The sequence below is a fragment of the Eublepharis macularius genome, chromosome 4 (genome assembly GCF_028583425.1).
Source record: "Eublepharis macularius isolate TG4126 chromosome 4, MPM_Emac_v1.0, whole genome shotgun sequence".
NCBI classification, from domain to species: Eukaryota; Metazoa; Chordata; class Lepidosauria; order Squamata; family Eublepharidae; genus Eublepharis; species Eublepharis macularius.
The window spans coordinates 151640545-151656559 of NC_072793.1; the positions used below are offsets into that span (position 1 = coordinate 151640545).

The 16015-nt window shown below is 43.5% G+C and overlaps 1 protein-coding gene across 1 annotated transcript in view; it reads left to right on the top strand.

Moving 5' to 3' along the window:
* Nucleotides 1–16015, top strand: part of LOC129329209 (peroxisomal acyl-coenzyme A oxidase 2-like) — a 45404-nt gene continuing 29389 nt past the window's right edge. The window contains exons 1-8 of the mRNA XM_054978667.1: nt 1–83; nt 1371–1550; nt 6127–6289; nt 10059–10210; nt 12329–12436; nt 13307–13426; nt 14415–14530; nt 15449–15621. Of these exons, the coding sequence (XP_054834642.1) occupies nt 1391–1550; nt 6127–6289; nt 10059–10210; nt 12329–12436; nt 13307–13426; nt 14415–14530; nt 15449–15621 (992 nt within the window). The 5' untranslated portion in view covers nt 1–83; nt 1371–1390. The remainder of the gene's footprint in view (nt 84–1370; nt 1551–6126; nt 6290–10058; nt 10211–12328; nt 12437–13306; nt 13427–14414; nt 14531–15448; nt 15622–16015) is intronic.

Genomic DNA, 16015 nt, shown 5'->3' on the forward strand with positions numbered 1-16015 from the left:
TTGCCTCGCAAGGGTGTTCTCCCGAGTTGTGCGTTCGGCCGGCTCCGAAGCTTCCCGGGAGTGCCGTTTGTGAGAAGCGGCAGGTAGGCGAGTTTGTTCCCTGCCTTTATGAATGAAGGAATGGCTTGCCCTAGGGGGCTGGTTGCAGTCCTAAGCGCAGTTTCCTGGGACGGAGTTCCATTGATTAACGAAGGATTTCGTAGCCTAGGATTTGCCCCCCAACTGTAGCATTAGGCATCACTCCGGGCCAAGCTACACATGACGAATGACACTTGAACGGCAAGTGGATTGAGTGGAGCGCAAGTGAACAGGGAGAAATACACTTGCCATTCAAGTGTCATTTGTCATGTGTAGCTTGGCCCTCAGTCTGGCACTTTATAGTGAGAGTAAAGAAGAAATTTTGAGGCCACCACCATTAGTGCAACGTTTCATAGAGAAATGTCAAGGGGAGGGGGAGTTCCATTTTACAGTGTTGTGTGTAGCAGGAAAGGGTGCCAAGGGCAACATTCAGAAGGAACTGTTACAAAAGGAGACATTCTGGATTTATCAGTTGGACACCTTGGCTCCCTGGGGGCTCAGTAAAGGGTGGGATATATCATGTTATATTTAAACTTGTTGGGATTTTGCCTTGCTGATAGCACTATATCTTTCAGGCACATGAGAGTCGGTAATTGCTTTGATCAGCTGGAAAAAGCAAAAACTCATCATCGGGTAGCAATTTTCCCCAGACCAGTTTGGCTAGGGATCCTGACGGTGTTTTGCCATCTTTTGGGCATGGAGCAGGGGTCACTGAGGGTGTGGGGAGGATAGTTGCAAATGTCCTACATTGTGCAGGGGGTTGGACTAGATGACCCTTGAGGTACCTTCCAGCTGTATGATTCTATGATTCTTAAAATGTGATTAACATCAGTTCGTGGTAAAGTATGTGGCTGTCAATAGAAGCTGCATTCCTTAGGAGATGGAGTGAGTATGGTTTGGCTTAGTACACCTGATCATACCTTGTATTAATAAGACCAGACATTGAAATGTGTGTATATATGGACTGCCCTCTAACAATTCTTCACCGTTCTCCATGTTGTACAAACTTTGTCCATTGGCCAATGCCCCTGCATTTTATCTATCTTTATTTCCTATGCAATTATATCTAACCTTCCCTCATTATTCCAGCCAGTTTTCACTTGCTTATATCTCAAGAAACTCCATCAGTTATTTGATAATGTAATCATGCTGTAGTCACAATTCATTCCAGTCCTTGTTTTTCTCCAGTCCCCTTCTATATTTTAGAGTGATTTTTTTTCTTCTTTGTGAGACATCAGAAGATATTCAGATAAAACAGTAAAATAGCCGTATTGATGCTGTCACTGTTCCAGGTGTCCTTTGACTGTTTAAAATGGCCTTGCGGAATGTCAACAAGCATTTGTGGAATTCCAGTGGACAAGACGTGAACCCTGATCTTGACATTGAAAGGAAAACTGCCTCCTTCAGTGTAGAGAGGCTTACCAACATCCTGGATGGAGGTGCTGAAAACACCCAGATCCGGCGGGCAGTAGGTAAGTACGCAAATCCGAAGGAATTTAGCGTCTGCTTGATGGAATCTCACTTGCCAGTTAACCTCTCCTCCTTTGCAGTGATGTACCATGAAATATTTTTCAAGCTGAATAATTATTTTTATTGGCAGCAGCAAGCAAAGAAAGGCAACAGCCAAAAGCTAGAAGTTAAAATGTGGGTTATTGTATTCCACGCAGTGTGCTGAGGGACTGTGGCTCAGTAGTAGTTTTTTTTTTTAATTTATAAATTTTTATGTATTAGTACAACACAAAAAAAAACAAACATGAGAGAAAAAGGGGGGGAGAAAAAAAACAGTGCTGGCTACAAAAACGCTTGGCAAATCTATACATAGGTATCTATAAAAGATTTACAAATATCTACATATAAGTCCATACACAGTTGCCTTCTGTATGCGATACGTTCAAATGTTGATGAGTTTATAAGGTCTTCAATCCAGTGATTTAGAGGAGGTGGGCTTTTGTCTTTCCAATGCTGAAGTATAAATCTTTTAGCATCTGTAAGGGCACAGAGGGTCCATTTCTGTTGACCATTGATTAGATTCCAAAAGACAAGCAAGTAATTTAACAGAGCATTTAACAGCCTCAAAAATAAATGAGTTTTCTAATACAACATTAATATGAGTAATGACTTCCTCCCAAAAGGGCTGAATGACAGAACATGACCAAAGCATATGCTAAGGGATACATTTTGTGAATTACATTGTGCTTAAACCTTTAATAAAAAGATGCTATGGCGTTCAATATACTCTAAACATAATCTTTTGCTGAATAAGTCACAACTTAAGATCCATAGTAGCAACAGGTAGATATTTGGCTTAAGGCCTTATCCCATTGCTTTAGCAAAACTGGACACTCCAGATCATTATTCCATCCATCTCTAAGACTCTGTGTATCATATTTATTAACTGACCTCAAATATTTATATACATTTATTGTAAATTTTACTTTTTGTATTGATTAAATAAGGATCTCCAAAAGTGAGGGAGATTCTGAAGCACTCAAAGGTGCCGTACCATATTTGGACACCAACAAATGTTTCAATTGTAAATATTGCCATTCAGCAGAAGTTGGTAAATCGTATTTGGACCTCAGTTGGAAAAATGACAAAAACTCATCATCAGGTAGCAATTTTCCCCAGGCCAGTTTGGCTAGGGATCGTGACGGTGCCTGCTATCTTCTGGGCATGGAGCAGGGGTCACTGGGGGTGTGGGGAGGGGAGGCAGTTGTAAATTTCCTGCATTGTGCAGGGGGTTGGACTAGATGACCCTTGAGATACCTTCAAACCGTATGATTCTATGATTTTTACCTATCAATTGATCCAATGTAAAAATTCTTTTATCCATCCAAGCCTTCCATAAGAAAGATTTCTTCTCATTTTTAAATCGGGATTTGACCATAAGTGGCTTAGTAGTACAGCACCTAACTTGCATGCAAAAAGTTGCAGGTTCAGTCCCAGTTGCCTCCTGTTAAAAGGATCAGGAAGTAGATGTTGAGCAAGAACCTTTACCTGAAACCCTGGAGAACAGCTGCCAGTCAGAGTAGATAATACTGACCTTGATAGACCAAGGGTCTGACTCAGGAGAAGGCAACTGTGTGTTTGTGTGACTTAAAAGAATTTCTATCACCTCTAAAGAAAACCTTTTACTCATGATTGAAGAAGGTTTTAAAAAATATGTAGGTACTCTACACAGAATTTCGGAATCAAAGTAAACTTTGGCCAGAGGTCTTTAGAGATCAGGTGAAGAAGTTCCAATTCTTATCTCTTCCTGTGGCTCCTGTTGTTGTGCAGTTTAGGTTTGCCACCTATGAGTTGGGAAATGCCTAGAGATTTTGGGGGGTGAAGCCTGAAGAGAACGGAGTTTGGGGAGAGGGACCTCAGCCAGGTATAATGCCATAGAGTCCGCCTTCCAAAGCAGCCATTTTATCCAGGGGAACAGATCTCTGTGACATGAAGATCAGTTGCATTTCGGGGAGGTCTCCAACTACCACCTGGAGGTTGGCAACCCTAATTCTCAGCCACTTGGCCCTTGCCACCTTCCTTCCATGTAGAGAAAATTTCTCAAGTTTGGACATGTTGGTCTCAGAGCCTTGTCCAAAGAACTGGACCCAAACCTAGCAAAGACCCACTGTCCCATGCTTAGAGCAGTCGTAGAAGGCTAAGGGTATTGTAAAAGAATCCTCCCTTTGTTTTTTTTTTTATGAAATTTTTATTGGAATTAGAATCATTTAATTTCACATTACAATCATTTCCTGTTTCAGAATCCTCCCTTTGCATGCGCTCTTAGGTTTAAGGGGCTAATGAGGGCTTTTCCATGAGGCCCCCTAAAATCCTGAGACTGATCCTGATTGCACTTGGCACTATGCATGTAAATTAAAGCAACTGGAATAAGTATGGCTGGACTAATTCATTGTGAGTACGGAAGTTCTGTTTCCTTGGCACAGAAGTTGACATTTATTTCAGTTCAAACTATTTCAGTCAGTCTTGAAATAATAGTGGTCACCAAGAGTGGTTAACTTTAGTAACACATCTGTTGAGTTATTCTCCTCCTTTTCTGTCTGGACTGTAATCCTCTCCATAAACATAGGTAGGATCAGGCCAGGGTGTGGATCAGCCAGAAATTCCCACTAGTGGAAAGGAATTTATGTCTGCAAAGCATGACTTTCTCATTCCCTGGATGGGACACTCATAAGGGGGGAGTTAGAAGTCTGCAGCAAGAGTGGGGGATGGGCAAAAAATTGTCTCTCTTCATCCGTGGAAATAGCACGCTGGATCAAACCCCAAACACTAAGCCACAGTTCGATGCTTGCTTGGAATCCTGATTTTTAGGCAACAAAATTTATTTATCATTTTGTTTACCTCGGACATCACAACAGGTGGCAACCTGTTCCAAACTAAACAGTCCTCAATCTCTACATGTGATGGAGGATTCCTGGCTCATTTGTGACACATTAATGCATGAAGCTGCCTTATACTGAAACAGATAATTGGTCCATCAAGGCCAATATTGTCTCCTCAGATAGGTAGCAGCTCTCCAGGGTCTTAATCTGAGGTCTTTCTCCTCACCTGCTACCTGATCTTTTTAGCTGGAGATGCCAGGGATTGAACCTGGGGCCTTTAGCCTGCCAAGCAGATGCTGTACCACTGAGCCACAGACCCTCCTCTTCCTTGTCACAAACTAAGGCATAGCCTGAATACCACCTCACAAATTTGAGGGAAAGTCTTGGAACATACATTTACGGCCCTGTAAACTAGTGATACACATCATAGCAGAAGTGTGTTCAAGTACTTCTGTCACACTTTAGAATTCCCATCTGTCTTCTGTCTTAAATTGACAAATACTTCCTAAATTATATAGAACTCTACTTGGCAAGTTGGATACAGCAGCACCAGAGACAGAGGAATGGCAAAGGATGAAGCGAATTCCTCCCTTTTGAAGCCACATGTTACAAAGTCCTCAGTTCCCCTGCGTGCCCACTTGTTCTATGTTCAGGCCTTAATTCCTAGGGGCATGTGGGCCCAATTCAGATCAGGACCATGGTACATGGGGAGAGAAAGTTTAAGCCATACCACCCCCTCCACTGCTTTCCCAACTTGAAATGGCCATGGGGGAGCCACTATTTGCCCTGTTGGGAAAACTTACTTGCAGCCATCAGTACATCCAGATTGGATTTGCACACGCCTGGGAAGTAAGTTCCAAGCACAGAACTCTCAACACACGTCTGATCAACATGACCTGTGGTGTATACCTGACGAGCAAGAATTGCTCTCCATGCAGAGTTTCAGCTGAGACCTGGAAGGACGGGGCTGTGTCCATCTTGTGCTTTCCTTTCTACATGATGTTAGTGGAGTTTTGCAAAACTCTATGGGTGAGCACAGGAAAAGAATTGTGTAATCCCCCATTGGACATCACTGATTTTTTTCATCTTTGTGACCAAAAATGGGATAGCAGTACAAAAGTAAGCCACTGAATAACTCAAGAGGAGGAATGCTTCAGTATTCCAATAATTCATTTATTTATACACAATCCAAATTATGGTGGCTAGAGTGATGGCCTAGGATCTGGGCAATCCAGGTTCGATTCCTCGCACTTCCATGGAAGCTTGCTGAATGACCTTTGGCCAGTCACACACTCTCATTCTTCCAGAGGAGTTAGCCGTGTTAGTCTGTAGTAGCAAAATCAAAAAGAGTCCAGTAGCACCTTTAAGACTAACTTGGTTAGTCTTAAAGGTGCTACTGGACACTCCCATTCTGACTTACTTCAGGAGATAGCTGTTACGATAAACTGGGTTTTAATTTATGTGCAAACAACTTTTTACTCCATAATGTTTCTTAAACTTCCTTCATATTTTAAAACAGTGGCTGGTGGGAAGAAGGTGCTGTAGTAGATAAAAATATTCAGAGGAACATTTTACTTCAAATACCCTGTGAACCAAATTGAAGCAGAGGCACTTCCTACAGTAGAGCCACTAGCGGATGTCTGTGCAAATATAAGTCTGCTTGCCAGCTGGAGATTCTTTGGAATGGCTTTATTTTTTTTTTGGTCTTGCATATTTTTAGATGCAGTGCTCCAGAATGACCCCGAATTTAACAGAGAAAAACAGTACTTCCAGAGCCAAAATGAGAGATATGAAGGTGCTGTCAGGCGATCTGTTTACCTGTCCAAGAAAATGGAAGAAATGGGATGGGCTGAAGATGGACTCGAACGGAAATATTGCTTTAGGTGATGTGAAAGAACACTCCCATGCCAAAGGAGGGTGGGGAACCTTTAAAAAATATCACATGCTGTTAAATGATGTTGTCCATCTTAAAGCTTCTGTTTTCAGCTGGACTAGATGAGATGAAGTAGGAATTCTCAGAGAGGAAGAGGTGCCCCCTTCCTGTAGTGTGGGATGCAGTGTAGGAGGGTTGCTGGATCCATACCTTCTTCCTTTTTTACAGCATATGTAACCTCTCTTTGTATGGGTCTATGGGGCTTAGGAAGCAAACATTCATTCAATTGTAAATTTTAAAACACAAACTCAAAAGTGCAGCCATACAGAAACCTTTAACCAACCATGTTTTTGAAAACTACTCAAGGTGAACAGTGCAGCTTGTTGGAGTCCACTAGCTGATAGAGTCCTTGGTCATAATCCTTCCAATTTGAAATAGTTGGAATTAGAGATGGGCGCGAACCACAAAAATACCGAACTATGAGGTTCATGGGTTTTCACAAACCAGGAACCACGAACTGGCACAAACTGGGGCAAAAATGGCCTTCCCACCCCTCGCGGGAGGAGGGGGAGGATGCCAGTGGCCCACAGGGCAAGGTAAGTATGGGGCTGGGGTTGGGGCTGGGGGGGTGGGGTGGGGTGGGGTTTGGGCAGTTTAAAGGGCCTTGGTGCTTGCAAGCGGCAGGTCCCTTTAAACTAACAGTTGGCAGGCGACCGGGGTGGGGGCCTGCCCATTTTGGATGAGGTTCGCTCCCCCTTAAAGAGCATGGTTTGCAGGTTGGGGGAGGTGATTAGAAGGTGGCCTTCAGATGGAGGTCTGCATCTCTCCTATGGTACAAAGGCCTTTAGACGACTTGGGTTGGTTTTCCAGAGAGGCCCATGTTGTGTATTGCTGGAGCTTGAGTCTGAACGAAGGCACCTGAGGCCTACATGGCTATTGGGTGTTTTTGCACTGGTAATGGCCAATCATAACTGTTGCCTTATAATTCAATTGCTGTGCTGTAAATAGTTACTTTGTATATAATTCATGCAAACGAAGGATTCTAACTACTTGCTTTGTATTGGTTGTTGCTAAAAAGGGGTGCGGTTTTCTTAAGTATAAATTGGCTCCTTTTGAGCCTGGTTTCAGTCTGTCTGCTTCCAGTCTTCAATAAAGTTGTTGTTATGAGTTGTTAATTGCAATACTTAATAGCCCATTCCTTGAAAACCATGAGTTGGTCACTGCTGTCTGTGTTCTGCTCAAGTACAAGTCATGGAGCAGAACCACAAGTGACAAAAGGAACAGATTGGACACTTGTCAGCTTCCCTCAAGTTTTGATGGGGAATGTAGGCATCCTGGTCTCGCAGCTTCGCTCTCTGACTGCTGTCCAATGGACTTTTCAACTGTCACTTGTCCAACATTCCGCCAAGCTGCCTACATTTCCCATCAAAACTTGAGGGAAGCTGACAAGTGTTCAATCTGTGCCTTTTGTCACTTGTGGTTCTGCTCATGATCTTTGTGTGGAGCTTCCTCTTGAAGAATGTTCAGAATTGTCAGTTAGTTCCAGTTGTGGCAGCCATGAACCTGTGTCTGACATACTCTCTCAGCCTAATCTTCCTCACACGGCTGTTGTAAATACAAAAAAATAGATGAGGGGAGGAAGGGGGAGACCAAACTTTAATAGATAGAAGAAAGGTGGGAATAACACTTTGACACCCCCCTCCCCGGTACTTAACTGCTGGATAAGATAGTTGGAAAGTTTTGAAGTGTAATTGGTGCATTAATGATACTAAACTGCCATTTTTCATCTAAGGTCAAATCCACATTCACCCATTACCCGCATGTTTATCAGATATCTTCCGTTTGCCTCCAATCCGCGATTTTTTCCTCTTCGTTCACATTCCTGCTTCCAATCCGTCTTTCGCGTGCGTCCCTCCGGTCACATGGCTGCTCAAAAACTGCTTTTTTGGGCGGGACCTTTTTTTTCCGCCCATTTTTTAAATATTTTTGAGCGCACGTTTCCGTTATTTCAATCTTGCCTTATAAAGAAACATCATTGAAGATAATGATGCCTCTCTTTCCCCCACTGACAGCACTGATGGCTCTCTCCCATTTCTTTTTTGGAAATTTGGAAGCATGTGGGAAGCTTTCATGGGCATTTCCTATGCAGGACAGTTCAGTGCCTGAATTTTACTGAAGTTTCACTTCATTGGAGTGTCATTATTTTGATATTTCATAATTTCGATATTACAGTAATATAAAATAAAAAAAATAAAAAACAGTTAAAAAGGAAGTTTCACGAGTCTGTTCTGAGGATGGATTCACCCCAAAATGATTTTTCAAACTACCAGATTTGATTCAGAAACAGCATAATCAATAAATCCAATGCTATGAAGTCAAAAACAGTCTTTTGCAGACTACGGCGTACTTGCAAGTTGAATCAGCCAATAGGAACTCTCGGAACGGCCGGAGAGACAGGAAGGGGGGTGGTTTTTAAAAAAACCGCATAAATTGCGCATTGGCCCGTTCACGGCCACCATGAAACTCCTGTTGAAAACCTGTGACCACATATTCGGGAGAAATGCGAATGAAATGCGTCTGTTTAATGAGGTAATGTGACCGGCACTCGGGATTGCGTGAGGAATGCGGGGAACATGCAACTTAGAATGAGTAATGTGGATTTGCCCTAAATGTCAAGGATCAATGGATGTTTAGAATGGGTGTTTGAAGGCAGTTATGGGCCAGTTGAGCACCTGTAACCTGAAGCTCCCTGGAGCTATTTTAGAATGGGAAAACAGCACTGAGACAAAGGCCTTAACCCTTCCCACTGTAAACTTGATCAGATTCAGGCCCCCGCAAGCCTGATAATTTAATGTGTAAACTTAAAAAAAACGCCAACACCTGGAACCACCACGGTTTCGTCCAAGAATAGCAGCAGAGTGAAAATGGTGTATCCAGAAATGCAGTCAGGCCAATTTCTGCTAGGCAGCTTTGGGAAGTATTACAGAAGGAGAGAAACTGCTACTGTTGAAATTAAATGAGTTATAAATTTTGTGATAAGGAGATAAACTGGTTGGACTTCCCAGTCAGAGGCAGGCACTGACAGGTATGCTAGTGAGAAAAAATGTTCTGATTATAAGGTCCCCTTATGAGGCTCTCCTTCATATGTTATGTTTTTAGGTACACTCAGAAAAACTGTTTTCTGCAGATTAAGCCATTGGTCAAAGTGCAAGAGCAATGCAAAGTTCTTTCGTGATTAGAGATACACCTAAAAACAAAAAATTAAGGCTTATCCGGCTGCTGCTATACTCCGCCCCCTCCCCTTTTGGTATTGTCTAGATAAACCCAATGCATGAATTGATGTGCATTTTTGGTTCTTACCAGCAAAGCAACATGCAGTGTATGTTGGACCGTGCATTGGATTTGTCTAGATGTGGGCCTCCCTGTGGCATCTCAAAGGGCAGTGCAGGAAATAGGGTGCTGGGCTGGATGGACTATTGGTCTGACTGAGCATGGCTACTCTTCTATTCTTATGGCATGGAACACCAGTGTCGTGCTGCCTCTCTTGTAACAATTAGTGTGATAAACGTTTGTAAAGCCAGGCAGCATATAGAAATGCTCGTTGGAGAGGCATGATTGGCAAGCTGTTCCCATTGCTAAGCTGAAATACATTGCTGAGATGCCATTGAAAAGGCAGAAGTGTAACAAGCTCCCCACCGAGCCACTTTACGATTGCTGACTGTATAGACTGTATGCTTGGGGCCAATGTCTGTAATGTAATCTTTATGTCCTTTTGGCAGGGCACTTGGTGATGACTTGGCATTTACTGTGCACAAAGTCTTTATAAAGAGCATTCTGGGGCTGGGCACAGATGAGCAGATCTCCAAGTGGATCCCCTTGGCGAAAAAGCATCACATTGCAGGGACATATGCCCAGACTGAATTGGGACATGGTAAGTATATATGAACCACTTGCAGCTTTCCAGAGCTTTTGCCTACAGATCCATCCAAATGTGTTCGCCTCTTGCACACTCAAAAAGTAAGCATACAGCTCCTCTCTTACCCCAAGAGAATGAAACTGATACAGACCAGGCTGAAAGGAGCAGGATTGTTTCAGAGCTGACACCGAAATGCAGTCATTCTAGCAAGGAAGCATCTCCCAGTCCTGTGGCCTGCTTGGCATAGCAGTTTTGCCAGCCCTGATATAAACAAAAAATTGAGGAGTATTGCAGTACTCCTCTGATATAAATGCATTGACCTGCTGAGAAAATAAAACCAATGGCAGTGCTCTGAAATCCAGTTTTACTGAACTGCTTTTGAGGGTGGTTGTGAAGATTAATTGCATGCCTTATAGCTTTAGGAGGTAGATAATGGTTCTTGCTGTGCATTTTTTTACCCTGACCTTTTTCCAGGGAGCTCAGGGAGATGGACACGATTGTCTTCTCCTCTGTTTAATCCTCACTGTAAAACCAACGCTTTAAAACCATGTGGATGCCCACGTGTGGTACAATCACTGTGCTATATCAACCACTCACACCAGGATGTTCCTGTGTGGTCAAAACTGTCCTTGGAGGTGAATGATTGCTGGAGTGCAAAAGTAGTGCAGCATCTGGCATGTGGATAAAGCCCAGATAGATTCAGCTGAAAGATGCTGCTTGGATTCACTGGAGTTGATCTGTGGGCAGAAGGATTTCATCCCATGGAGCACGACTTTCTCACCTCATCATGAGCATTTCAGCGGGCACTTTGGGCTGCATTGGGAAGGGGGTGGCGAGGGAGTGATGTCCTGCTCACAGAAATCTTCCCACCCAGAAAAAAATCCAAGCCAGCGGTTTGCCCAAAGGCATCATGGGAATGTTCTGGTTTTGAAGGGGAAACTGGAATTTGACTCCACCTCTCCTGGATTCTAGTCTTACATTCTAACCATTATACAATACTGTCTGCACATTTTTGGAGGAGTAAAAGACAGAGAACTGTTTCGCATCGCTTGATAACGCATCCCTGGCTAATTGGGTTACTTCCAGGGTGTTAACTGCCACCGTTGAAAAAGTAATGTCAGATGATGAGGAAAGCTGTGTGTTTAATTTGTGGGGAAGGCTCATTAACATGTAAATTAGTATTATGTAGTGGATAAATTATTTGAATTGGACCAAAGTATCTGCATTCAAATTTCTGTTTACATGGAATGTCATATGGAGTGGAAGGAGATGTAACTTTTTTAAAACACTGAGAACACCCTTATTCGACTACCTCTTGTGTATTTTTGTATCCTTGGTGCTGGGACGAGGTCTGAAAAACCAGTTCTATAAGCTAGCTGTTGGGAGGACACCTATTGGCTAACACCAGTAACGTCATTCCCATTCTTCTCTACCCACCCCGAGCCAGTCTCCAGAACAGTCTCCAGAATGTTTCTATGCCACCCCTCCAGAAAAACTGCTTGAGGTGACTCACCCAACCAAATTAAAACTGACCCAGTCAGCAGGTTTTTTTAAAAAAAAAAAACTTGTCCGAGTCTTGCAGCTATCAAAATAACAGCATATCAGCAGAAAACAATGTAAAGGTTGCTTAAGGCCACCATAAAAGAAGACAGAACACAGTCCAGAGAGCTCAGTGGTTTCTTTATGCTGCAGAAGCTCAAGAGTGGGTTTTGTTGTTTTTTTGGTGTTTTGTGAGATGCATTACTCTTGGCGACTAATCCCTGAAAAGATGCAGTCAGAAACTCACTACTAGGAAATGTTCACTCATGTTTGACCATTTTTGCACAAACATTCAGGAAAACCTCTGTAAAAATCAAGCTGGTGAATGAGGTCCAGGGTAGATGGGATCAGATGCACACTGAGTGATTTTTCAGTGGCTCCAACCCTGGTCATTGTTCAACATCAGAGAATGCAGCATAAAGCTACTTTGAACTGAGATGCCTCCTAGGGTGCAGCTCGAAAGAAGTTAGCCCCTGTCCTGGTGAGCATCCGGGCAGGAGGGATTGTGGATCTTGCTAGTGGCTGCTGAATCAGCTGTTGGTCCTGGAACACTCTGAGAAGTTGAGTCTGTCTCAACTTTTTGTTTCTGTTAAGGAACATACCTTCGGGGTTTGGAGACCATGGCCACTTTTGATGTCACCACTCAGGAGTTCATCCTCAACACCCCAAAGATCTCTGCCATGAAGTGGTGGCCAGGAGACTGTAAGTTTCAAATGTATTCAATGTTCCCATTGTTAGTATGGTTTTCTTGGTTTGCTTGTTTCTCCAGTGCTTGGGAAGTGTTATAACTTTATAAATATCAAAGTGGAGCTTTATCAAAATAGAAGGTCAGAATTCTTATGGAGCAGTGATGGCCAATGTCTGTGGGTTGCTCTGTTTGGATTTTCTGCTGTCTTTTGGGCAGGGGCTGTTTCCAAGTTCCTTTTAGCACAGTTCCAGGGTCCTCCCATGCACCCATGAACACACGCGTGCACACATGAAACTGCCGTATTCTGAATCAGATCCATGCCTATTCTGACTGATAGCAGCTCACCAGGGTTTCAGATTGAGGTCTTTCACATCATGCACCACCTGGATCCTTTGAAATGGAGAAGGCAGAGATTGAACCTGGGACCTTCTATATGCAGAGCAGATGCCATACCACTGAGCCACAGACCCACCCTTGCCCCATTTTCTGTGCCTGTTGAAGCTGAATGTTCTGGGAGATTTATCTTCTCCCTCCTCCCATGAAACAACACAAATTAGAAACTTTGGTGCCACTTGGGCTGAGTCATAAATATCCCTTTTGCTGGGTGTGGGTTTCCTAGTTCCGGAATTTTATCAGGACATTTAGTTGTTTCTTGGCCTCTGTCAAGAAACACGGGGATAACGGTAGCCGTTCAGCATCATTCTTTTAGTCAGGTTAGCTCTCTAAGCCCGTTATAAATCCCTTGGTCTCCTCTTTCTAATTACCAGCTTGCATGACTGCTTCAACTGCGAAGCTCTTGACTAGGGTACTGAGGTGTGAAAATGCTGACTCTCTTTTTAAGCAAAGTATGTCTTCTTTCCTGCCCCCTTGCCTCTGCGTTGCAGTGGGGAGAACAGCGACTCATGCAGTGGTTTTTGCGCAGCTTTACCTCAAAGGAAAGTGTTATGGGATGCATCCCTTCATGGTGCAGATCCGCAGCCTCCGAGATCACTCGCCAGCTCCAGGTGACTGACACCACAGTGTCCTAAAACCATCCCTTTCATCCTTTCAGTGCAATCCTAAGAAGAGTTATTCCAGTCTAAACCCATTAAAATCAATGAGCTTAGGTTGGAGTGACTCTTCTTAGGATTGTGGTGCTCAGCCACCAGAATGCTGCACTCTGTCTCCAACACCACTTTCTGTGTTTGTGCGGTGTGAGTGCAGAATGCACACTGCACTATTGTCAAATAGTAGTGCCATAACATTTGGCTAGAACCCACCCTTGGAAAATGCAGCTAAACCTTGTAAAGCTCTTCTAGGACCAGGAATCTGGCCTAAAACATCAAAAAGGGCCCTTTTTCTCCAGATTGGCTTCCTTCATGTTCAGTAAAGCATGTCTCTTGGAAACAGCAGTCTAAAGTGATCACCTAACTGTAGCTATAACTGCTCTGCATGCTGTTTCAATCTGCAAGCTCCATAGCTTATTGGATCTGATGCTCTTAGAGCTGATCCACATTGATCAAAAATCCTTGTGGCAGCCATGAGGAATTTATAGACTGGGAGTTCCCTGCTGGGAACTGAATTTCTCAGCAGCACAGGCCTGATTTGGATCCAAACCATGAGGCCCAAGGAGAGGGGATTTAAATTCCCCCCTCCCCGCACCATTTTCCCAACCTGAAATGGCCCAGGGAGCTGTTCTTTTCCCCACAGGGGAAATGTAAGGTGTACTGAGGGCTATACATGAGTTTCCCCAGTGGCGTAAATAGGGGCTCTCAGGGGCCATTGCAAGTCAGGAAAAACAGCAGAGCTTAAACTCCTCCTCTATCCATGACATGGTCCCCACCTGAACTGGGGTCATGCTGGTCTGGGAATTCAGACCCTAACAGGGAACTCTTACTACATGTTGGATAGCAATATGTCTGGCAGTTACAAGGTCTTATATCCTGTGGAATGGTGTTGGGTGTGACGTAACACTTAGATTTACATAATCTGTGTGTTTTGTTTCTTCCTCAGGAGTAACCGTAGGGGACATCGGTCCCAAAATGAACTTTGAGCAGACTGACAACGGCTACCTCTTGTTGAAGAATGTTCGGATTCCAAAGGAAAACATGCTGGCCCGGTTCTCTCAGGTGCCCTTGGGCAGGGGAAGCAAAGGCCTCTGGCAGGCAATGTTCACATTCGGGGCAGAATTTCACATGGAATCTGTCATCTGGCCAAGAATTGGGATAGCTTGTGAAGATTCCTGCAATCTTCCTTAAAGTACCAAGAGTCTAGTCCTCACGGTTGCAAAGCGACATTTGAAGTCCTGTAGGCAGCATCTTGCAAAAGCTTCAGATGGTTACAGACTAGTGTCTTGGCACACTGGCTACCTTGTGCAACATTCTCCAATCATCTGCCTTACCCACACACTGCTGCTGCCCTTACCCTTCCTTGCAAAACTCTACAAATCTAGTTTCTGAAAGAATCCAGTATGTCAGCTTTTGCATATTTAGATAGCAATATTATATGCAAATAACAGATCAAAACATGTTTATGTGCCTGTTTAATTCTTTTGATGCTGTATGTTGTGCACTCTCCCACCCCTAGAGCTGAGTCACCTTTTATTTTCCGCTTGTAGTATCACTCCCACAAGTGATGCCTGTGCATGTCCCAAGAGAATGTGTTGTAGAGTCACGTATAGATGGTACTGCATTTATGAATCATGAAAATGTTATGCATTCAGAACCAGGCACGGCCGTTGCTTAGAAGGTCTGATTGGCTGAAAGATAGCAGGTTGAAGACATTCACTGTATGCTTACGTATGGCTGAAGAAGACAGACGTTGGCTTTCTTTTCAGATGCTGCCTTTATCTTGCTTTCTTCTCTAGAGTAATTAATTGCAATCATCCAGGTTATCATTAGATTTTGTAAGTTCAACAGAGGACTTTGCTGCTTTTCAGTGCACATCTGTTTCCCCTCCCTTTTGTGTTTTTCTTTGTAGTTTCCTCCTCACGTTGTTGCCTTTCATCATTTTCCTATTCAACCCCCACATCTCCCCACGAATTCCAGGTTCTGTCCGATGGCCAGTACATCAAACGAGGATCTGAAAAGATTAACTACTTGACTATGATTATGGTCCGTGTGGACATTATCCATGATGAAGTTGTAAACACTCTGATGAAGGCTTGCACTATCGCTGTCCGATATTCCGTGGTGCGCCGGCAGTCAGAGTTAAAGCCTGGGTATGGTACGCGAAGAGGGTCTAGCCCGCTAGAAGGATGTGTAATTTTCTGCTGTTGTGGTTGTTCCTATTCTCTCTTCTCCATTTGGAAAAAAAAACTCCTTGTTGATCTTAACACCAGTTTGCTTTCCTCCCTCAATTCATTTGACTTGGATGGGGAAGGAAACTTCTTACTGAGCTGATGAAGCTGCAATTATTTGATCTTGAGCAGGCAGCTGGAAAAAGACCTGGGATCTTTTTTCTTTCTATCTAACAATAATTATCTTGGCATTTGGAGCAGCATATGTGACTAACCTCTCCTTAGCTCCATGTTGTCCTCACAACACCCATAATATACATCTTTGTCCAGAAGTCGGAGGCCCATGGATCAGTGGCATAGGATCTGCTTTGCATAC